This window comes from Bidens hawaiensis, unplaced genomic scaffold (genome assembly GCF_021521415.1).
Source record: "Bidens hawaiensis isolate Kalapana, Puna unplaced genomic scaffold, B.hawaiensis_p1.1 tig00012085_1, whole genome shotgun sequence".
Classification (NCBI taxonomy): domain Eukaryota; kingdom Viridiplantae; phylum Streptophyta; class Magnoliopsida; order Asterales; family Asteraceae; genus Bidens; species Bidens hawaiensis.
The window spans coordinates 608,038-632,447 of NW_027491971.1; the positions used below are offsets into that span (position 1 = coordinate 608,038).

Below are 24,410 nucleotides of genomic sequence, written 5' to 3' on the forward strand. Positions count from 1 at the left end.
ATGATATTTTCATATAATATTATTTATATGTAAAGTGTCTATGTTCTCTGTCGCATCGCACGGACACCCAACCTCTGACGGTATCATGCTAACATAACATATCAAATCCATCATGTTTTATTTTTATAATATCATAAAATTATATACCCAAGGATTACACAAAGTTCCTAATATAGATGTTACTTAAAAACTTATAATAAAAATAATTGCTTTTTCTTTTAGTGATATATGATCACATGATTTTGAAAGAATATATTCTTCAAGAACACAAAAAGGGGGAGTTCACGGGCAGTAGCATGAAGGAAGTTAATAAGGAAAAAGTGCATAATGAATATGTGTACTAGTGGCCTCAAATTCACCCCTGTGATTGCATAAATGTCAGTGGTAGTAACACCCGTGATTCTGCATTCTCTTCTCTTAACTTTAATCACCCATTAGCAACTTATTAAAACAATTTAACATTACAAAATTAGAAAAATCATGATTAAATTTGGCTTTTTCAGTGCACGTATATTTATTAATTAATACATAAAGTTATATTTATGATCATGTTTCTGATTTCCTATATGTTACACATATAAAGACACACTCCGGGTATACATATATGTAATGAATTATCATATAAGAAAACCTTTTCATATGAAAATGAGTAAAACGTGTTTAATCATTATTTGCACCAAATTCATGGTTATAAAGGGTTTCACTAGGCTTTATTAATCTCAAATATATTATGTAAATCCATATTTTCATGCTCTTTAGCTTTTATATAGGTCTAGCAATACTATTTTTTTTAAAGCAAGGTTTGGTGGCGAAAGTGTGTCCACTTCATATAATTTGTTGGTATGATAAGTTTTGATACTCATGTAATTGTAATAGCAGTGTGTCTACCTCAATACAATCATGTGTCTACATCCCAGGCTTTAATTCATTGTGATAATAAGTTTTTATATATACACATGTATAAAAATTATGTGTCTAATTCATTAACACAATGCACTCGCCTTCCATGTTTGATTCTTTTTCGTGGTGACTTTTAGTGTACATTTATAAAACAAGGTGTTTAAACTTTTACATTTTACAGTGATGCGTCCACTTTTATTTTATTTGTAATTGTAACAAGTTTTGATGCACATGTATATAAGGATGTTTAACTCATTTTAATAGTGCACCGACTTTCTGGAGTTGATTCATTATTGTAATTGGTATCTATACACATTTGTGTACCGGTGCTCCTAACCCATTACACAGGTTTCTAATCTGTGTGTGTGTATATATATATATATAGATATATAATTTTGACGACATGCTTATACCTTTTTGGGATTATTATATTACATCCATAGTTCAATAAATACACACATAAACCCTCACCACAAACCCAAACCAAATTCCATTTGTATTGTACTCCTAACACATTCTTCTCTACTCTCTTTGTTTATTCCACTTGCATTTTCATTTCATGGCCAAATTTTTACACATTTGCTCTCTTTTCATTCTTTTACTTGTTCTTGATGCCACCACACAAACACTTTGTCATACCAAAGGCTTGAAACCAAAAAGAAACACATGGAAGCAATTAGGTGTAAATTTGACACAAACCCAATATTCAGAACAACAATTCATGAAATGGGTCAATTTTGTTGGAACTTTAAAGCATTCCCTATTTTCCACTGCCAAGAACAAGCTCTTTCCATCTTATACACTCACCGTTGACCGGAATCCAGCTACCGGAGACTTTACTAGCATTCAACAAGCTATTGATTCTATACCCTTTGTGAATCTTGTTAGAGTTGTCATTAAAGTCCATGCAGGAGTTTACAAGTAAGTTTGTTTATTTATTTATTTGTTTTCATGATGTTTTTGTTTAATTTAGGTTTGTGAGACTTGTGATCAGAATTCAAAGAAGCTAGATAGGATAACCTTAACATTGTGTGGTTGAATGCTTATTTTTCTTGGACAATTTTGATCAAGAATTTAATGAGTTTTTTTTAACCTTAATATCTACTAAAACCTTGATTAGTTACAAAATTTTTATTAATAAATATATGGCAAGAGTTTCATTAATAGCATTATAAAGATTTGATGAATATTGAGCAACACACAAACATGAAAGATGGTATTTTTTTTTTCTTTTTTTTTATCATGGGAATTTTGTAATTCATGCAGAAGTTCTATGAAGAATGAAGACAAAATAACATTATTATATACAAATAAAAAGGTTTTAAATCTTTATTTTAAATCCGTATATAATTTTACCACACACACTTTTAGATCACGACAGGCATATATTGTTAACACGTGCTTTTTTACTTGGATTATTTTTTTTATCATCATTCATCTTCCAGATTTTGAATAATTTAAATGATTGATGAAAATTATAATGTGTCACGTGTATATATTTTACTAAATATGCTTTAGTTAAGTAATTAGCAATATAATATATTATGTAAATATGTAAAACTAACACTCCCACTTCTTATACCGAACATTTAGATTACTTTATGTAACTTAGAAGTAAAGTTTATATATGTCGTTGTTCTAGAAGAAAATATTTGCTATAAACTCGAGACGAGACGAGAAGAGAGATGTGATCTTTACGACACCATTTTACCTTTTACTTTTACTTACAATAGTTTATACAAATATATACCTTAATCGCTACATATCAAATTAATCATTAGAACTTTTAAGACCCAAAAAAAGTTGTCATTCACTTTTATTATGTTTAAAAGTTTTTATTGAACATGTGGTATTTTTCTTAAGAAAAAAAAAAGATTAATTTCTCTGACTTTCAATATACTTTTTACAATTAGAAAAACTTATTCTTCGGTCTCTAAACCAACTTATATATTTTGTACTTTTGTAAGAGAATATTTGCATACCTAGAAACCGGTTACAAAACATTTAGTCAAACATTCTTCATGTACTTTTTCTTATATTTTAAATATATTTAAGATGTAAAGTTTTTGGGTTATCTTTAAACAAATAATATATTAACTTTAGTTAATATTTAATTAACTTTTTGTTCGTATATAGGGAAAAGGTAAATATACCTCCATTGAAGTCTTTCATAACCATAGAAGGTGCAGGTGCTGATAAAACAATTGTGCAATGGGGTGACACGGCTCAAACCATTGGTGCCAAAGGTCAACCCATTGGTACATATGGGTCAGCCACTTTTGCAGTCAATTCACCCTATTTTATTGCCAAAAATATCACATTTCAGGTAAAAAAAAAATATGTGCATGCATTGAAAACTTGTACATCATACTATAGTAACTAATAAAGATGACTAGTTTAATGTACAAGTATGTGATGCGTGCAGAACACGACACCGGTGCCAGCACCAGGGGCGGTAGGGAAGCAGGCGGTGGCGTTTAGGATATCAGCAGACACTGCAGCATTTGTCGGGTGTCGATTTTTGGGCGCACAAGACACGCTTTATGATCAATTGGGTAGGCATTATTACAAGGAGTGTTACATTGAAGGGTCTGTTGACTTCATTTTTGGCAACGGTCTCTCTCTTTTTGAGGTTTGTTTTATATTTATCCGTCTTTTTTAAATATTAACTTATAAAATGTACACAATGCATTGCCAAAAAAAAACACGTTAAAATAATCCCAACGCCCCAGAAAGAAAATGTTCATTTCACACTTACATTACAACATTTTAGGCTTACATGTGCTTATAAGTTATAAGTTACTCATAAGCCCGAGTCAAATAACTCTTAAGCGCGAGTCAAATTCAGGTTTAACTTGTTTATTATTTATTAATTATCTTATTTATATACATACATAACTATTATTTTTATACTTATACTTATATTTATAATATAAGTTATATAGCATGATTTATATTACTTTTGTCTTAGAGTTTGTGAGTTAACACTTCTCCAATGTATTAAGATGGCAAAACATTTTAGAAGTCTTAATGCACAATACTTCTTGATTTGGTTTAAAGCTGAAATTATTGGTTTTCACTTTTGAGTGTTTAGCTAATTAAAGTCATTGTCAACTAGATAAATTATTGTTAAGAGAACTCTTTATTTCTATAAATGAAAAATTACCCAACCATCCCTTGCTTTAAGGAACTGATGACTATGATTTTTCATGTCCCAAAAATTGTACAAGAATATATCTCCCCTTTTTAAATAGTACACTGTCGAACCCGAACAATACTGATATAATTGATACTATTTTTTCATAAATTCGGTATCAATTTTTCTTACTGGTATGGTACCGATACCCTAAAATACCGAATTTTTGTAACGAGTAATGACAACACTTAATATGTAATCATATATATTTGTTATATTAAATAAAAATCACTATAGCTATATAAATAAAAATTTTGGCTAGCCCGGTGGATACCGGTACCTTTATAATGAGTTGATTTCAACTGGTTCAGGGGTGTCAAGTGCATGCAATAGCACCAGTAATAGGTGCATTAACCGCACAAGGACGAAGTAGTCTATTGGAGGACACAGGGTTCTCTTTCTTAAGATGTAAGGTCACGGGGTCCGGTGCATTGTACCTCGGACGAGCGTGGGGCCCGTTTTCTCGGGTAGTGTTTGCTTACACATACATGGATAATATTATTATCCCTAAAGGATGGTACAATTGGGGTGACCCTAATCGTGAAATGTAAGTTTCCATCTCTAACCATTAATATTATTTTGTTATAAAAAGCAGTGTTTTAAAAACCAGTTGAATCGGTAATATCGAGTTCCACATATTAGACTGGTATTTTGAGCTTGTATTTCTAGGTGGTTTGCTAGAAAATCGAACCAACGGAGTTTTTTCCCCCCTAAAATACCGGTTTAAACCGGCAAACTAGTTTTAAGCCAAAGATTTTTGATATTTTGCGGCCCATATATTTTAGAAATTACTTTAAACCTAGTGATTAACATCGAAACAAATAAACTTTTGGATTATTTTTTGAAAATCAAGTGCTTTTGTATTGTTTTTGGATTAAGGACTAACTTTTAGATTATACTTTATTATGAAATCATATACTTTTGAGTTTAAGTTGCAGTTATATAAAATTACAAGGTAAACAATTCAACTTGGTATACTATTTTTTAGTCAAATCCAATACGAATAAAAAATTTGTTTTTAAAACATTGATAAAAAGTGATAATTGGAATGCACCCTATAAGGTTAGACCAGTTATAGTGGTTGCTTTTTTATCAGAGTTTGTGGTTGTGTATGTGTGTGTATTGGGTTGGGTGGTGATTGCGTAATGGAAGGGGCGGTGAGTGTGTTTGTTTGTTTGCTTGCTTTTTTGTGTATGCGTTCTATGTGGTGGACGAAAGTCCTAAACGGTGGCTTTTGTATTTTTTTGTCTTGTTTTTTTTTAATATTTTTTTTATAGGTTGTGATTTAGGTATGTGGCACTACTGAAATAAATATGTAAAGGGTGTTTGCTAGAGGTTATAGACTTATAGGCCACAACTAGGGTTGGTGTAACATGTCTCATATGATATGACATGATAAGATACGGTTATGTGTGATGCTAGACATGAACACGACATAATAACCAAGTAATGGTGTCATTTTTTCCAAACACGGACCTAAACCTGTTTAAAAACATGTTACATGACACGACCTGTTTAGGGACATGATAAATAACACAGAATCCTTAACATATGTGAATTAGAAATCCAAGATTGAGGCGTAAGATAGTAAGGCATATGCGATATATTTTATGTATATAAAAATCAAAATGAAAACAGGTTTAAATAGGTCATTAACAGGTGTTAGCTTGCTTGGGCACAAATTTAACAGGTGTGTTAAATGTGTCGACATGTTTAAGACATGACATAAGTTAAGCTCAAACCCATACTTGTTTAACTGCGTGTCATTTTGTGTTGTGTTAACAGGTTTGTGTTATAATTTGTCAGCCCTAGTTATAGCTCATATAAAACTTTTTTTATTGTCTATATATTTTTCATTTAAATATGATTTTTAAAAACTAATAACTTTATGATAACAATAACTGCAGGACTGTGTATTATGGGCAATACAAATGTAGTGGGCCAGGGGCAACATTTGCAGGAAGAGTGTCATGGTCAAGAGAACTTACTGATGAGGAAGCTAAGCCTTTTCTTTCACTTAGCTTCATTGATGGTTCTGAATGGATCAAGCTATAACAGTTTTATCATCATTGCCGAAAAATTTAGATGTGTATATTTAGCCAATAATAACATCAAATCTACCAATACTTATGTGGATTATGATGTTAGATCTTCTAGCTTCTAACATATCTAAAGTTCATCCAAAAGGGTTTGGATGATGCGCATACCCTCCAACGTTGGATTTATAACCAGTTTAGGGAGGACTACGGAGATAGAGCGTGTGAGCGAGTGCGTTGATATGTATAGGTTATTTGGAGTGCTGTTTTTGTTTGGAAATTGAAACATGACATATTATGATCATGTGTTGTTATATTGTAATCAATTGTTTTTTTGAAAAAAATATGACTTGTTTGTGAAGAAAAATGTGTTTCTTGAACATAGTAAGTTGAATCAAACTATCATTTGATGGAAATTTGATTGATTCTACATTTGATAGCAATAAACCTATGAACTTGTGGTATGAAGATATTGGTTATAATTGACATATGAAAACATGAACTTAAGAACTTCAATTCCAATTTATATCATTCCCTCTAATTATATGCTAAGCCCCTTTAGATCATAGTCCTAATTCCTAAATTTATACAGGAAATCATAAGCTAAATTTGGTTATAGTTGACATGAAAACATGAGCTTATGATTGATAATAACTGATGAAAGCTTGAAAGTTCAAAATCTTTAGCCACTTGTTGCTAGGGTGTGCATGGGCATGTTTTATGCCAAAAACATAACCGAGATGCCAAGTAATAGATAATTATAACCGTAACCGATTGGTTGTGTCGGTTTCGGTTAATATAAGTGGGTCGGTTATGGGTTGTTAACTGTGAATTTGGGTTTAGCTAGAAATAGCTCAAAACAATATAAGTAGACATCATTTAGGTCCGAAATTTTGGGCTCGAAATTTTTTTATCATGTAATAAATTGTAATACACATTTGTATATATTAGTATATATGTTACATAGCATTAAAAGAGTACACATAAATTATAATATTAAAAAATGCATATTATTGGTTCGGTTTAAGCAGGTATGGAAACCTTGTTAACCATAACAACTCACTATTGTCTGTTTTCAAAAAATCATTAAGCCGACCCATGGTTTGTGGTACAATTTGGTTGTATTAGTTCGGTTTCATTGCTTAATTTGGCTATGGGACTAGTTATTTCGGTTTTCTGGACACCCCTACTTGTTGCTATGTTTTAACCCGACCATTCTTATTCTAACCTTTTTTATATTATTGTAACAAAATGATTAATGGCCTAAGTCCAAACATAAGCCCAAAACAGGGAGCCTGTGTTAAAGAACCTACTGGGCCAGTGGGCCCAACTAACAATGCCGAAGATTCATTTCATCGTCCAAAATTTTATTCCTTATTTGGTTATAAAATATTAAAAAAATTACCATAAATGCATCAAATTTGATCGATTCTTTCGATGAAATTAATTATTAAACTCATAGAATTGTAAACAACTACCATAAATGCATCAAAATTTATGTATATTTTATTTCTGAACGACACCTACTTCATTTCCATCAAAATTTATGTATATTTTATTTCTGAACGACACCTAAGTTAGTGGCCGTAAACATGTTATAAAATGATGACATAGCCATCCACTCTCACAACCACATTGTATATGTGTAAAGTTTTAATATTTTTAATGAGGTTTGGTTCTATAAAAGAAAGTGATCGTTTATTGAGAAACGTTTGAAATCTGATGTGGCGATTTGTAGACGTCTAGCGTTATGGATGCTCTAAAGGATTTAAACCCATTAACCTTTTGGTCTGGGGAATACGTCATTACTACCAGGATATCCTCATATGGACTTGTGTATGTTTAATCAATGTTTATTTCATCTTATAGTTTTATATAGATAACAATTTAGAATTTGTAAAAACTGTATTGATTTGAATTGTGTGTGGAATAATAAATTTACCAATTTGTGGTTGTATAGATGGCGACTAGAATCCTAGATAAGATGGAATTGATGGAGATGATGGTTTGCTCGGTGACAACATATTATGGATCGATTTGTCTATAAATTAAAGAAAAGAGTGTTATTTTCATAATAAATATTATACCTACTTCAGAACAATATAAAATGAGACATTATTTTCATATTATTCTAACGAAAAATGTAAACATAGAATGTTACCTAACTTAGAAAACAAAGCATCGAACGTTATCCTAAAAGCAACTAACCCTATTTTTATCTATGTATATATATCTTGTTAGTCACTTTTGTCAAGCATTGTCAAGCAATTTACTCTTTTGGATGTTTTTAATTATTCGGGGGGTTTGGACTTCAGATATTAAACCATTGCTTTTGAATTTCAAGAATTATCTTTTGATTTGATGTGTAGTAGTAACATTTCAACCACCTTCACATGTTGTCACGCCATTTGTCCAAACTACAAGATGTGAGCATGGGTAGATATCTATGTAAAAAACACAAATGTGGTGAGAATTGGGTAATTATGTGGAACTGAGATAACACTATGTGATATGGTGTTTGCCTGTCATAAAAGTGACTAGTGATGCATGTTAAAATCTTTGTCAATACAAGATTAGTTGGATTTTAGGTATAAAAGAAAATTGCAGATAAAAAAACAATGAATAATATTCAAGAATCTTTAAGTTCCTAAAATTGTTTTCTATTGTTTATTTGTAGACGTGTTTACGGATTTCACTATTTAATTCCCGGGATTTATTGTAGCAAGCTAGTTGGGATTGGCCAAACATATTTACATTCATTTTAAATTTAACATATTTCGTAGCATGGCCGGCTCCGATATTGAAAAAAAATTTGGGCCGAAGGCGAAAAATATTTTAGGCCTAAAGTAAATAAGAGTATTTTGTTGGGTTTAAACAATTTAATTTTAAATTGGCTTCCTTAGTTATAATTTGGATTGTTTAAAAAACTAATGTATAAATATAGGCTAAAACATGTTTCAAATGAGGCTAGAAAACACAACCTTTTGGTTGGGAGTCATACCACTTTGCCACTAGTCCAATATGTTGTTTTGTAATTGTTAAAACATTAAGTATAGATATAGTTTTTCATCAAAATACATATAATTTTTTTAAAAAAAATTCCGGGCCTAGCGGGTAGTCGGGCCTATGCCCGTCGACTACCCTGTCATATGCCACGGCCGGCCTTGTTTCGCAGATAAATCATAAATTGAAATATATAAACAATAAATTTCTTTTTTTAAAGCGTGATTGCATGTTTTATTTTGTATTTTGTTTAAATATCTTCTTAATATTTGTCAAGATATTAAAAAGATTTTATCTAACAAATCAAACTATATTTATCCATTATTATTACTATAATTATTAAAAGTATACTATTATAGTTATTTTTATTTAACACAAATCTCTGCTTATTAGTCATTTGTAAACTTCTATTCCTATTAAAAAAAAGACATAGTAAATAAAAGAATTTTAAATCTAATAGTATCCTCACGCTTTTTGTTAATAGTATAAACGCAAGTGATTACACAACTACAACCTTCAACTTCAATGTCAACACCATCTCATTAATTGTAACTCGCACTCTTCATATCTCTTCATGTATCTCGATTTTCAATTTCGCTGAAGCCAATAAAATAATTACTAACGTGTTAACTTTTCTACCATAGGTTCAACACGTTATATATTTGTCGTTCCATGTGATCATCTACAATGCATATTTTCTTATTGACACGATATACAAGATTCAGAAGAATGAAAAGTATTAAATTCATTTTAAACCGTGATTTTTTTATTTTTATTATTGTTATCAATGGTTAGTCAATTGTTTTTGTTAAGTTTTCCCATTTGATTTTGGATAAAATTAAGATATTTTAACATCGAATTTATATCCATAAAATCACAAAACCTTAATTAAGAAAGAACCTTAACTTTCGGAAAACGAAAAAGATAAAAACTCAATTTATAATAATAATAATAATAATAATAATAATAATATTTAACTTAAACTGTCCTATAAAAACACGTTAGTAATTATGAGTTGTGTACTTTCATCCTCTATAATATCACTGTCTCTGTTACCTTAAATAAATCTTCATCAACTTCAAATTAATAATTAACTCAAAACAGATCCGTGTGGCTTTAACTTTTAATATTAATAATAATAATAATATTACAATTATGGGTAAGGTAGCAGTGGCTGCGACAGTAGTGTTTGCCGCCGCCGTGTCAGCGGCGGTTGTGGTGGCGGTGCGTCGCCGGATGCGGAGGTCCGGCAAGTGGGCAAAAGCAGTGGATATATTAAAGGAGTTTGAAGACAAGTGTGGAACTCCGGTGTCTAAACTCCGGCAAGTTGCCGATGCTATGATGGTTGAGATGCATGCCGGACTTGCCTCCGACGGTGGTAGCAAACTCAAGATGTTAATTAGCTACGTTGACAACCTTCCCACTGGGTATATATATAATAATATTATTATCATTATTATTATTTATACATAATTTATATTGTTTTTTTCTATTTATAGGTTTTGATTGTTGTTGGTTATTGAATATTCGTTAGTTGATATGAACTGGTTTTAATTTATTTTTTTATATATATAATTTGAAAATATTGATTTATATTATTTTTTCTATTTATAGATTTTGATTATTGTTGATGATTGAATATTCATTAGGTACTCTGAACTGGTTTTAATTTATTTTTTGTATATAATTTGAAAATATTGATTTTATGTTATAAAGACCAGTGTTGTAAAAATCCCGACGGTAATTGGATTTTAAAGACTAGTGATTAATGGGTGAAAGTTATCTGATAAATGGAATGTCGGGACTGTGTGTAAACATTTCCTGAGTTGGGATTATTATTATTATTATTGATTATTGAATACTCATCAGTTAATCTGAACTAGTTTTAATTTATTTTTTATATATAATTTTAATTGGAAATCGGAGGGTAATTGGATTTTAAAGAATAGTGAATAATAGGTCAAAATCTTTGAAGCATTTGAAAAAGGGTAATTGGATTTTAATAGTTACAACTTTCACTTAGTGGTCGGGATTAATCCCAACTCATGAAATGTTTACAAACAGTCCCAACTTTGAACATATTTCCATTGTTGGAGGAGAATTCGTTCAAAGTTGGGACTGTCTGTAACATTTCCTGAGTAGGGATTAATCCTGGCCAATAGGTGAAAGTTTGTACTATTAAAATCCATTGATCCTTTGAAAAGTTACATATAAAATTCCAATCTGATTAATCGTTAGTCAGTACACTAATGCTAAAATAGTGCCTGGTGAGTTTTACAACACTATATAAAATACCAAGATTTTGGTATTGCATTCAGTTCAGTTTCATTAGATATTTTTTTGACAAGAATTAATGTTAAGTTTGACTAATTTCCTTTGACTTTGAATTTTGGCTTAATGTTTGTAAGACGAAACTTTGTTAATGTATTAGTATGTATGGGAGAATGTTTTAGAAGTGTTAATGTGCATATACTTCTTGATTCAGATTAAAGCCGAAATTATTAGTTTAGAGTGTTTAGGTAAACTCTTTATCAATTAGATAAGTGTAGCCGTAAAAGACCTCTTTATTTCTGATACGTTTTAAAATTACCTAACCATAGTTTGCTTTAAGGAAATCATGCCCCAATAATAATTTCTAAAAAGCAAGATTATACCAGTTTTTAGTTTATAAAGGGCTATGCAATGCATATTGTTAGTTCTGGACTTACTTTATATGATTCTAATGGTTGATTGCAAATAGTTGTGTAAAGGGTTGGTATTTATTGAGTGGTTCTTCTTGACTTGTTTTTTATGCAATTTTTTAATGTTTAAAAAAGCTGTTTTTTTAAAGAATAAATGAATAACCTCACACTTGTATTACTAATTTTGTTCTTGATAATATCCCCTTTGTTTGTTGTTCAATTAGGAAAACCGAAAAGTAATGGAGAGCATTTTGTGTTGATATATGAGTCATTTAAATATATTTTATGGGAAATGTATCTTATTTACATACTTCTCCAAATATGATTATTTTTCCATAAATGTGTTAAGTAATATTATATAATCATGATCATTTGTCCAAGAAATGTAATGACTCAGTTTTTTCTTTTTATAGGGACGAAACGGGAATTTTCTATGCTCTTGATCTTGGTGGTACCAATTTCCGTGTTCTTCGTGTTAAATTGGGTGGAGTTGATAATGTTAAAAAAGAATTTCAAGAAGTTTCAATCCCTCCGAATCTCATGATCGGGAAATGTGAAGTGAGTACTCACACGCATACACACATATGTTTTTGTATATGCATATATATGTTTCCATTAACAAACAAGTATAAAAGATTTAGTGTGAATTAAATGGATTTTTTTTTTGGTTCATTAGGATCTATTTGATTTTATTGCTGGAGAACTTGCAAAATTTGTCGCTACGGAAGGCGAAGATATGCATGTTCCAGCTGGCACGCAACGGGAGTTAGGGTTTACCTTTTCATTTCCTGTCAAGCAATCATCAATTGCAGGAGGGACTCTTGTTAGATGGACTAAAGGCTTCAATATTGAAGATGCAGTAAGTGTTGAATACTTATGTTCTATAGTATAAACCACAGAAAAATGAAACCGAAACAGAGAAAATTTTCTGAAAATGGCAAAAGTGATACAATTTTGCAAATCAAAGATAGTGTTAAAGTACGTTTCTTGTCGTTGTGACCATTAGAGAATACATATGATATTGCTTTTGTTCGCATGATTAGTAAAGGGTATAATTGACATATTACAGAATATCTTTTTTCTCAAATTAAAAAGTTAGACATTTTGCTAAAGAGGGATATTTTTTGTAATGATGCATATATATATACTCGTTGCCAATGACAATGGTACTGTTTTTTTACCACAATATTTATAAGGTGATAAGGGAATCATATACATTTTATGCACACAGAATCTTTTGGTAAATTGGAAAGTGAGAATTTTGTTAATGAAGATATATTTTTGTGTGACAATTTTCTTAAGGGCATATATATACAGGATTTATAAGGGTATAATAGTCATTTTACAATACTTAAAAGTTAAAACAATGGTTTCTGTTTGTGCAGTTTTATTAATTTGTTTTTGTAACAGGTTGGGCAATATATTGTAGAAGAGTTGTCTAAAGCAATGGAAAGGGTTGGCCTTGATATGCGCGTTTCGGCTTTGGTAATGTTTGTTCTTAAATTTAATTTATAAAATGACCAAAAATGCTTAATATTTATAATTTCTTGAAATACAGGTCAATGATACAGTTGGAACCTTAGCAGGAGGACGATATAGTGATCCCGATGTAATTGCTGCTGTAATATTAGGTACCGGAACTAATGCAGCATATGTTGAACGCGCAAATGCAATACCTAAATGGCAAGGTCTACTTCCTAAATCAGGGGAAATGGTTAGTAGTATTCTTTTTCTTGATACAAAGAAGTCCATGGACTCGTGAGCGATTTCAGCAGAAGTCTGTAGTTATTTGGACAAAGTTTTCCTACCCAACTTGTACAAAGTGTTCTTGCCTATTTTGTCGGTTAAAGTTAATTTATTTAATATGGATGCATAACAAACTATTTATGTTTTAAGGTTATAAACATGGAATGGGGTAACTTTCGGTCATCACATCTTCCTTTGACCGAGTATGATGAAAATCTTGATAATGATAGTTTGAATCCGGGAGAGCAGGTAAAGATTTTCGACCTTTTAATTTTTTTTGGTTATTTATTGCTTATATTTTATGGGCTCCGCTTGAAATCGAATGGAAATGCATGCATGCATGCTTAGGATAATTTGTTTAGTTCGTAGCATCACTTACAATTGCGGACCGGTTAATAACTATATGTTTGGTTCAATGAGACATTCGAATTATAAAATGTATGTGTGCTTGTAAAATCAATACATAATTAATTGTAATTTTTTAAACAGATATATGAGAAGATGATTTCCGGAATGTATTTAGGAGAAGTCGTGAGACGAGTGTTGTTAAAGATGGCCGAAGAAGCAGAGTATTTTGGTGATACCGTGCCATCCAAACTTGAAAAGCCCTTCATATTAAGGTACAATGTTATCTTGCATAATCATAAGGTACAATTATCTATACTTGTAATTTTTTTCAATATTGTTTGATATGTATTTAGGACGCCTGATATGTCTGCAATGCATCATGATTCGACTCCCAACCTCAAAGTGGTTGCAACCAAGTTAAAAGACATACTCGAGGTACAAACATATTGTTGTTCTTTGACCTCTAGTTTTACAATTTGCCCTTTAATGATGTATACGGTCTGATTTTAGATATCCAACACTTCACTAAAAATGAGAAAAGTGATTGTGGAGCTATGTGACATCGTGGCAACGCGTGGGGCTCGTATTTCAGCTGCGGGAATATTAGGAATTCTCAAAAAAATAGGACGTGATACCGTCAAGGAAGGAGAAGATCAGAAATCAGTAATAGCAATGGACGGCGGGTTGTTTGAGCACTACACCAAATTCAGAATCGCAATGCAAAGCACGATGAACGAGTTATTAGGCGAAGAAGTTTCTAAAAATGTCATAATAAAGCTATCCAATGACGGGTCTGGCCTTGGGGCTGCCCTTCTTGCAGCATCGCATTCGCAGTATCGCGAATACACCGAGGCTACGTAGACTTGTATTGTATTTTGTATACTTGATTCGGCCTTTCAGTTTTGAGAAATTTTTGTTTTCGGATACGTGTTTTAAAAAGTCCCCGTTAAGGGTTGTACTACGCAATATGCCGATATATATATTATGAGTTTCGAATAAAGCAAAAATGTTATGAACATTTGGAAGGTTAATGAAACAAACATTTGTTATTATTTTACAAAGTTTATGCAAGTTAAACGAGATGGCTCAGCTTGAAGTTAAATTGCACAAGCCAACTTTAACTTGGGCTCACCCTCAAAGTTAAATGAGAGTTGGCTACGTTCGTTTATCCAAGCTCAGCTCGTAAAAAGCTCGACCTAGCTTGTGGTCATTGAGCTAGTTTGTGGCTTTTCGAGCCAACGTTACAAGTTAATTTAACTCAAAAGTCAAAACCAAAGTAAATTAGCCATTAGGCAAAATAAGGCAAAACCGATCCGGCTATTCATGTTACAGCCTTCATCCATATACATAACGGATACGTACAACATTTTGCACCAATTTTACACTTCGCCAAAAAAGTGAAGGGGTATCGTATGGCAGATCCACTTATGCATATCCGACCAACGGTTTGTTATTACAACACAAACCATAATCAAGCAATACCATAACATTTAATTATCAAATACCACCAAATTTGATCACATATTTTTAAACAAACACTAAAACATATTTTATTGAAGATCATGCAAACACACAACACATAACTTATTAAAAACTTCAAAGTTGATACTACACAAGACTCAAATTATTAAGTCTTTCAAGTGACAAAACAAGAGCTTGAGTGCCTAAATCACCTTCACCATGAGCCTTAAGTGAAACATAAAGCTGTTGAGCAAGCGCTAACCCAGGTAAAGCAATACCCATATTTTGACACTCCCTTAAACAAATCCCTAAATCTTTAACAAAATGGTTCACAAAAAACCCGGCTTCGAAATCCCTTTTTAGTATCCGTTGACCATACAAATCTAGGGACTTTGACCCGGCTGCACCGGTTGAAATTGCATCTAAGTAAAGGGCTAAATCAAGCCCGGCTTTGTGTGCATAGATCAAACCCTCGATTAAGCCCACCATTGTTGAAGCAATCGTGATTTGGTTCGCTAATTTTGCGAACTGGCCTTTACCTGTAGATGTGGGTAAAAAAATTAGTTAACCAAACCGAGCCTATGATCCAAATCAGTTTGGAACCGGTGGTTTACGAAACGATGTTTAGGAACCGGTTTGGAATTCGATGTATGTATTTTTGTATGTGATATGTTTTATATGTATACCTGTAAATATTATGTGTGTTATGTATGCAGCCATGTAGGTATGCATATTATGTATACATGTATTTACGTCTGTTTTCTAATAAAAAAAACTCTTTTATAGAAAACCAGTTCCTAAACCGGTTTCTACACGAATCAGTCCCAAAGACCCAAACCGAACTTAACCGGTTCCATAGGTTCCAGTTTTTAGCCTCCCAAAACCAGTTTCACCTATAGACCCGGTTTTGACCACAAACCGGTTCTGTTTCAACCCAAACGATTTATGTCAAGCTACTCGAGCTCAGATCAATAAAAAGCTCGAAACAAGCTAAGCCCGAACCTGAAATTAAGCTCGTTTAGTTATCGAACCTGAGCTCGATCATTGTATGGGAAACTTGTTCAGGCTCGTTGGAACCTTACCGAGCCATGTGTATTTTTAATTTTGACCTCTTTTAAACTTCTATGAACAAATTTCACACTCCTTAGTCAAGCATGAGGCGAGCTCTGTCTTGTTTAAGGTACTACATGAGCTCGATCCGAGCCTAGGCTCGTTTAAAGTTTCTCTTAAAATATATAAAAATTACTCAATTACTCAAATGTATATAAATTAGTTTTTAATAATAAACGAGCCTAGCCCGAGCTTGGCACAAGCTTGAAAAAACAACTCACTAGCTGAGCTTTCGTAAGTTAAAGCAAACAAGGCTCGTTTACACCAAGATTAATAAATGAGCACATATATTTATACCCCCCCCCACCCAAAAAAAAAAAAAAAAAAAAAAAACCTCACCCACAATGTGATTTAACTTTCCCCAAAAGCATAAAAACCGGGGCTAATTCCTCCACGACGGTGATGTCACCTCGGCGAAAATCGACAGTGTGGCGTTACGCACACTGCGGTCGCCCGGAGCATCAAATAAAGCTCGATTAGTTATCGAGCTCGAGCCTTTTATGAAAAACTCGTTTAGAATCTTTGAGCCTCAACGAGCCTTGTGCATTTTTAACTTTTACTTATTTTGGACATCTATATATCAATTTCACACTCCGTAGTTGAGCTCGAGCTGAGCTTTGACTAGTTACTACATGAGCTCGAGACAAACTTAGGCTCCTTTAAGGTTTCCATTAAAACGAAGCCGAACTCAAGCTCAAGCTCTCATACGTTAAAATGAACCAAGCTTGGGCTCCGCTCGTCTACACCCATAAGATTTGTGCAGCTCTTTTGGATTTCTATGCATTACTTTCACACTTCAAAGTCGAGCTAGAGCCAAGCTTTGACTCGTTTAAGTTACTACAGGTTTCTCTTAACATATATAAAAACCATATTAATTAGTTAATAAATAATAAACGAGCCGAGTGTAAGCTTTAATCCAGAAAGATTTGTGCACCTCATGTTATTTACCTGGGGCCCCCATGTGATTAACTTTCCCCAAAAGCTTAAACACCGGTGCTAATCTCTCCACAACACCAACCTCACCACCAGCGAATATCGAGAGCGTGGCGTTACGCGCCCCACGGTCACCACCAGACACCGGCGCGTCAACGGCAAAGCACTTTTTCTGAGCAGCAGCCTCCGATATCTCAACAGCAAGCGACGGGTCAGAAGTCGTCATGTCAACTATTATTCCGTTAGGGTTAAGGCCGGACAAGACGCCGGAGGTGGGGTGGAGGATGACGTGGCGGACGTCGGAAGGGTAGCCGACGATGGAGAAAACGACGTCGGATTGGGATGCCACGTGGTGAGGAGATGGGGCCCAGTGGGCGCCTAGGGTGAGGAGTGGCTGGGCTTTGGATTGGGTGCGGGTGAAGACGGTGAGAGTGTAGTCGGCTTTCAAGAGGTGTGAGCACATGGAGTGGCCCATTACGCCGGTGCCGATCCAGCCCAGGCGGGTGGTTGATGGGCTTATGGCCTCGGTGGTGGTGGTGGTGGTGGTGGTGGTGGACATGGTGTGGCGGAAACGGCTGGGGAGGATTTGGGAGTGGAGTTGGATGTTGTAGAGTGAACGGAAGAGTGACTGGGTTCTCATTGTATTATTATCCGATGATTCCGATTTATTTATCTTATTTTATCTTACTGTGGTTGAGTTTGAAGTGGGCTAATGACTAAATTCATCACATCGGGATATGTTCGTCTTCTTAATCCCGTTGAAACTCTCACCTAAGGTCAACGTCCGTGAACACTCGCACGAAGGCATGGTGTTGCAATGAGATGAAATCCGTTCAGTTTAAGGATTCAACTAGTGAACACCTCCTACTCGTTTAATCTTCCATCATCACCCAGTGTCACTAAAACTAAATGATAGAGGTAGGAATCAAACCTGAGTTACATAAAACACCAAGTTTTTATTTACCACTTCACCAGTAGCTCATTGACTAGTTAAATCCATTTCCCTGTTTTTACATCATAAATTATTTTCTTACTTTAGATTAATATATAAAAATATATACTGGAGTGGCTATATGTACGAGCTCAGGCAAGCGCAGGAGGATATAAGTTCTTGTGGGAGTGTTTTCTGACTTTTATCGGTAGGCATCCGTGAGTTCATGAATTGGATGCTCGATGAATAGTACGTACTCGTTTACATTTGTTTATATAATAAGCAAATAAACATATACAAACGAAGTTGTTCAATTAACTATACGAGCAAACATAAACATGTGTTCCATTCATTATTTAATGAAAACGTTCGTTTGTATATACTTATTTACATACATTTTATGTGTGTGTATTTATATTTTCATGTACACACTCATTTAAATATACTTATCGGTGCATACATGAAAATATAAATAGATGATGTATCAAAACCATAACTCATTAATCCAATCGAAATTTAGAACCAAGCCTGAAGAAACACTAATCGACCCCGGGCAGATTACGGACAATCTGGGGGTTAAATAGATGTTTCCCACGAGGATGAGGTCCAGCAAAGAAAGTTGTTCTTCAGGTGACCTGCAAAACAGACACCGTAAGCTCGTCACTGAGAAGGGGGGGTTCCTCCTTGTGACCACCCTCCGGCGTGAGAATCAGACTAGATTGCTCTGAATATAAGTGTATATTAAGAGATTGCTAGAGAAGATAAGATAATGAGATATCAGATGATGTCCTTACCATTCCAAGGTGTTGGAGTATTTATAGCCGAAGGTAGGTTTCCAAGAAGGTACAGCCGGCTGAATAGTATTCCTGTTCTACCAACAGTGGGCTACGCACAAGCCATGCTGGTTGGTGGATAGGCTGCGGCCGATAGTGACAAGGCCGGCTGTATACTGTTCCTTTACTGCCGGCTATGCACTGTTCCACCAACTGTAGGCTACGCACGTCCCACAGTAAGGGTTGGTGAGTAGGCAGCGGCTAATAGTGACAAACAGTACTAGAGGGTGCTCCTCCTCGTACTGTTGTCGGTGAGCTGTCACCCTGTGATTGGTTCATGGGCTGTTTTGGTCAGATCGTCTATTTTGCCCATACCTTGGCAGGTATAGTACAAAAGATCTTCCAGAAGCATACGGACTGGCTCATTTGGGCGGGAGTATTCCCGCCTTGCTCATTCCTTCAGGTGACATTACTGAAGTATCAAGAGTTAGTGCCTTGTGCGTGTAGCCTTGCTATCAGTGCGGGTAGTCTTCCCTGATGGCTTGTATTCGCAACTGCGGGAACAAGCGGGGTACTTCACCATTGGGAGGCTTTCCCTGCGGGAACAGCTGGCGTACTACGCGTAAGGTCTTCATCTCTGAGCATGGTGGGTCCTGCGGAAGCAGTTGGTCGTTGCGCAGACGTCCCTCTTCAAGGTGAGTCTTGCGGGTCCAACTGGGCTCTGCTGGGACCTACCTCTTCAAGTCCCCCCAGTCCAATGTTCTTCTCATGAATTATTAATAAGTGAGGTGAACTTTTGGACTTTAGCAAGGGGTTTTGAAAAGGGTTTATAGTTTTAAGGTTTTCCGTGGGGATTCTTCCCGCGGTTTTCCTAATGTCACGCAGAAATTCCCGACTTTTCTGCTTGATCTTTGGGTATGAAGCGGGTAGGTCTGTAACCTCCTCGCAAGTCAGGAGCGTTGAGTCCCACTTGTGTGGATTCTCCATGAGGTTTTGGTAGTTTTGAACATAGTGATCAATTATGTTAAAACCACCAATTCCATCTTGGAGTTTCAAACAATATAGTTCTCGACGTTCCCGCTATGCGGGGATGTTATTCCCGTTTCCGCAAGCATGGCCCAGAAGATCCTTCTTGGTTTGAATTCCCTGCGGAGCGCTAAGTATGTGAAGGGTTTTGCCTTGACACTGTACCCGCACTCGTCTTACGGTTACTTCCAAGGTATTCCTGGCGTCAATTCCCTGCGGGTGCTAAGTATGTGAAGGGTTTTGCCTTAACACTGTACTCGCACCTGTCTTATAGTTACTTGGTTGCCAAGGTAAGGGGTATTTTCCCGCTTACTTTTGAATCTTTTTGAAATTTTGAAATTCGAAGAGTTGGTGAAAGGATAAGAACAGTCCAAACTGTTGAAACGTCGTCCGACGGTTTCTTCTGACAGTGTCTGGACGTGCAGGAAGTTATGGCGACGTGACAGTATATGGTCATTCCAGGCGCTTTTTCAGGCGCGTGGGCGCGAATTTTCGGGCGCGTGGCCGCGAAATTAATGGCACGCGTCCTTTCAACAACTGTTGCCAGCTTGCTCATTGCCACGTGTCATAGTTTCATTGCACCTGCGATTTCTCTCTCTTCCGCATTAAATTCATCGCATTAATTGCGATGAGTATATAAAGGGGGAGAGGGTCCTTTGCAATCCACACTTTCACTTCTCTTCATCTTCTAAACGATTTCCGGCGAATACTCACTATTCCGTCGAGCATTCTTCTGAAATCGTTTTTCTGTACATCCAAACATGTCTTCTTTTGCCGAGGAGTCTGACGTGTTCGTCGAGAATCCTTCGTCCACTTCTGATAAGGACGATAAGAGTACAGCTGGCGAGTGCCAGTGTGCTCTTCCGGCCGACCTGTATCGGTACGTCGTCCGGAAGTTCATGAGTCGTTCGAGCCTGAGTTTCTGGAGCCACACCAGACGGTGTACGATGCCCCCCCAGGGCAAGATAGGGGTGTACGCTGCATTCTTCGTTTATGGGAATCTCAGGTTCTCATTGACGAAGTTTGTATACCGTGTCTTGGAGAGGCACGGCGTGCATCTGACGGAGGTACACCCGATGGCGATCGCCAAGATCCGCCACTTTGAGTGGGTGTGCCTCATTCTGGGCGTGGAGCCCCATGCTGACCGGTTGATGACCTTCTATTCTTGGAGGTGCATCCAGGGGTGGTACACCTTGGTCAATCGGATCAAGGGGTTGAAGATCTGCGCTACCGAGCGCAGTCTTCGGTCGTGGAAGCGTGAGTTTTTTTATATCTCTGCTCGCGTCATCCCCCTTTCGATGACCTTTAAGAATGGGAGAGCACTCCCCGCCCTTCACGCCCTCAACTACCAGGAGGCGGAGTGGTTCGCCAAGATCTCCCGGGTCCAGACTCCGGTATACCGCTTTGCGGAGTCTGGGATGGTGATGCTTGGGATAAGCCGGGTGTGGAAGGAGGCGTCACAGGTTCCCATCGTCCTCGAATACGGTTTGAACTCTGTCCCTTACGGTATGCTCTGTCTTCTTTGTTTATATAGGTTTGTCTTCTAACTGTTTTTCTTTTGTTTCAGAGGGGAACGACTTGCAGTCGCTCCTGCATCCGCGGGAGGCTGATAGTCCTGCTCGGATGGGTACTCGTGCTCTAGATGAGAACGAGTTGCCCATCCTTGAACAGACGGCGGATCGGTTCGTGGAGGTCTACCCGCCAGGCCACGAGATCCTGAGCGCCAGGCGACCAGGTAAGGAGTTATTCAACCCTCGACCCCTCAATGCTGAAACCTCTGCTGGAATTCCTCTAATCTTGTGTTCTGATGAGGAATCCGCAGATGGTCCTCCGTTGGTGCGGAAGAAGAAGGCTGTCGGCGGGAAGGGGAAGGCGAAGGTTGCCTCCACTGCCGATCCGGTGCCTCGGTCTGATTCAGAGACCGAGAGCGAGGAGGTGGCGGGGAACCCTGGTGGTGATAAGACCACTGCTCCGGAGGCTGAGACGACCGTCGCCTCCGAGCAGCCCAGGACAACGACGGTGAGCGGCGTGAAGAGGCCGGCTCCATCGGGTTCGTCCCCGCCTGTTCGCACTTTTAGGCTCAAGAAAACCCGTAAGTACAAACTTTACTTTTTAACTTCATATCTTTCCGCCATTATACTTATATCTTCTTTGTGTAGGCGTGGATGCTACCGCATTCCAGGGTGGAGTGGGGAGGAGCACCTCCGGACCCATGACGGTAGGTTTGGTCAACCTACCTGAGGCGATGACCCAGGCGGCTACGCCTGCTTCAGTTGTTGGTTCAGTTGCTCACCCAGTTGAGCCAACTGTTCCAACTGCGATGACATCTCCACCGGCTGTCAGTGCCATATTTACCGAATCTGTTACTGAGCCGGCGGTGACTATTCCTGCGGGTACTTCCGCAGCGGCGACCACGGTTGTGAGTTCACCTCCGTTGGTTTCTACCGCGGCGGCCTCCATGCCTCCTCCGACGTCGGCAGCTACGGCCGATCCTTCAGGTATGCTTGGGGCTTCTCGCCAACCTCTGCCTCCTTCCCATCTGCCTGACCTCTTGGATGGATTTCCCTTGGGTTCAGGTGATGGGTTTGGCGGCTATCGGCCTGTTGTCGACCCTACAGGTGCGTAGGGTTCTTTTGGCCTCTTTTTTTTTTTTTTTTTTTTTTGTTTTTTTATATATCATCTTTTCCTAACTGCTTTTTGTTTTTTGCAGTGTCGGATTCCAATGAAGTGTATGTTCCACGATGGAACATCCGCCGAGGAACAACCCTTCGCACGCCTGTGGAGTGCGTGGAGTGGGCTCGTCACGCAGCTCCCAGTGGTGCGTTGGGGGAAGCCATGGCTAGCTACCAGGAGGGTAGGCTAACCAATGAGCTTCGGGTTCTCCTGGCCCGGATGCAGCCGCACGTCGAGCTGCTTTGTCGTGAAAACGACAAGTTAAAAGCAGCTCGTATCCAAGAAGTAGCTCAGGCGCGGGCTGTCCGGGAGGAGAATAGGAGGCTCTCCGCCGTTGCTGCGGAGAAGGAGAAGGCCTTCAAGGCCCTTGAAGTTGAAGTTCAGGCCCGTCTCGAGGCCCGTTCCAAGGCTGCCCAAGCTGTTAACGAACAGCTTCGGCTGGCTAAGGAAACTGCTCGGAACGCAACTGAAAGGGCCACCAAGGCTGAAGCTGTTGCTGAGCCTCTACGCCTCGAGAATGAGGAACTTAAAGCCAAACTAGAGGCGCTCCAACAGGCTCATGATGCCTTGGCGATGGAAGACGCCAAGAAGCTCCAAGAGATCTTGGACCAGAGGGGGGTGCTTGACCACACTGAGCGGAAGCTAAAGGGCGTTGAAGAGGCTGCGGCTAAAGAAGTGTTGCTTGCCAACCTCAACAAAAGTGAAGCCGAACGCGCCCGTAACCAAGCTCAAGCTGCCCTCCAGGAAGCTCTGGTTACCAAGGAATGGCTTCTTCGAGAAGCGTTGTCTCAGGTATGCGTAATTTCATATCTTTACACTTTTCTTTGCACATAGAAAGGGTTCTGACACTTGTATTTTTTCTTGTAGGTTGTGCATCGAGTCTTTACGGACACATCATACGACGATGCCATGAACGCAGCCCTCAACGCTTCTCATGAGGATGGGGAAAAGGCCGGCTTCCTGCTTGGTCTAGGGTTCGTTGAGAAAGGCATCCCGCCTTCCAACTTCCCTTTGTATGATGTGGATACTGAAGCCGTTTATGACCAAGCAGTGAACCAGTATGCCGCCTTCCCGCATCCGGTGGTGGAGAAGGTGAACGAAGTTGCTGCTGCTGATGATGGGCTAGCTATCCTTAAAGCTTTCCTTGAACCGCCACGCTCTACTGATGGTGCGGGTCCAAGTGGAAGTGGTCCTGAAGCTTGATCCTGAAGATCCCTTTCCACCATTAGAGTATATTTTTATTTTTGTATAGCTTCTTTTGTATGCGGGTATGCACCCAGCAATCTTTGTAATATTTGAATTTTGATGGAATAAAGATTATGTGCTAATTCCTTGCCTTGTTTATTTTACGCATGTTTTGATTTAACTTAGCAATTTCTTTAGTACTTAGATAAGTTAACTTTTTAACGTGGCAGATTATAAGTTTATGCTTCCTCTTTCATGATTGTGCGGGTATGACCGTCACTTACACTTAGGATGGCTTAACTTTACTTATATATGACCTGCGTGGAAGTTTTCCTCATCTTTTCCTTTGAAATTTTCTAAGTGTTTAGAATAAGTTAACCTTTGAACGTGGTAGATAATAGGTTGAAG

General features: G+C 37.0%; 3 protein-coding genes across 3 annotated transcripts; 2 read left to right on the forward strand and 1 right to left on the reverse strand.

Annotated features, from left to right (window-relative positions):
- The first annotated feature begins 1,320 nt into the window (after nt 1–1,320).
- Nucleotides 1,321–6,309, forward strand: LOC143539895 (putative pectinesterase 53). Its single transcript, XM_077033080.1, has 5 exons — nt 1,321–1,821; nt 3,037–3,226; nt 3,326–3,532; nt 4,408–4,643; nt 6,004–6,309. Exons 1-5 carry the CDS (start codon nt 1,460–1,462, stop codon nt 6,149–6,151), a joined length of 1,143 nt encoding a protein of 380 aa, XP_076889195.1. The 5' UTR covers nt 1,321–1,459; the 3' UTR covers nt 6,152–6,309.
- A 3,848-nt stretch (nt 6,310–10,157) lies between these two features.
- Nucleotides 10,158–14,899, forward strand: LOC143539921 (hexokinase-2-like). Its single transcript, XM_077033112.1, has 9 exons — nt 10,158–10,562; nt 12,230–12,374; nt 12,493–12,675; nt 13,227–13,301; nt 13,375–13,530; nt 13,713–13,811; nt 14,052–14,182; nt 14,264–14,345; nt 14,421–14,899. Exons 1-9 carry the CDS (start codon nt 10,291–10,293, stop codon nt 14,769–14,771), a joined length of 1,494 nt encoding a protein of 497 aa, XP_076889227.1. The 5' UTR covers nt 10,158–10,290; the 3' UTR covers nt 14,772–14,899.
- A 514-nt stretch (nt 14,900–15,413) lies between these two features.
- On the reverse strand, nt 15,414–18,054 carry LOC143539922 (putative 3-hydroxyisobutyrate dehydrogenase-like 1, mitochondrial). Its single transcript, XM_077033113.1, has 2 exons — nt 17,430–18,054; nt 15,414–15,910 (listed from the first exon to the last, which is right to left on the reverse strand). Exons 1-2 carry the CDS (start codon nt 18,052–18,054, stop codon nt 15,519–15,521), a joined length of 1,017 nt encoding a protein of 338 aa, XP_076889228.1. The 3' UTR covers nt 15,414–15,518.
- Between the last annotated feature and the right edge of the window lie 6,356 nt (nt 18,055–24,410).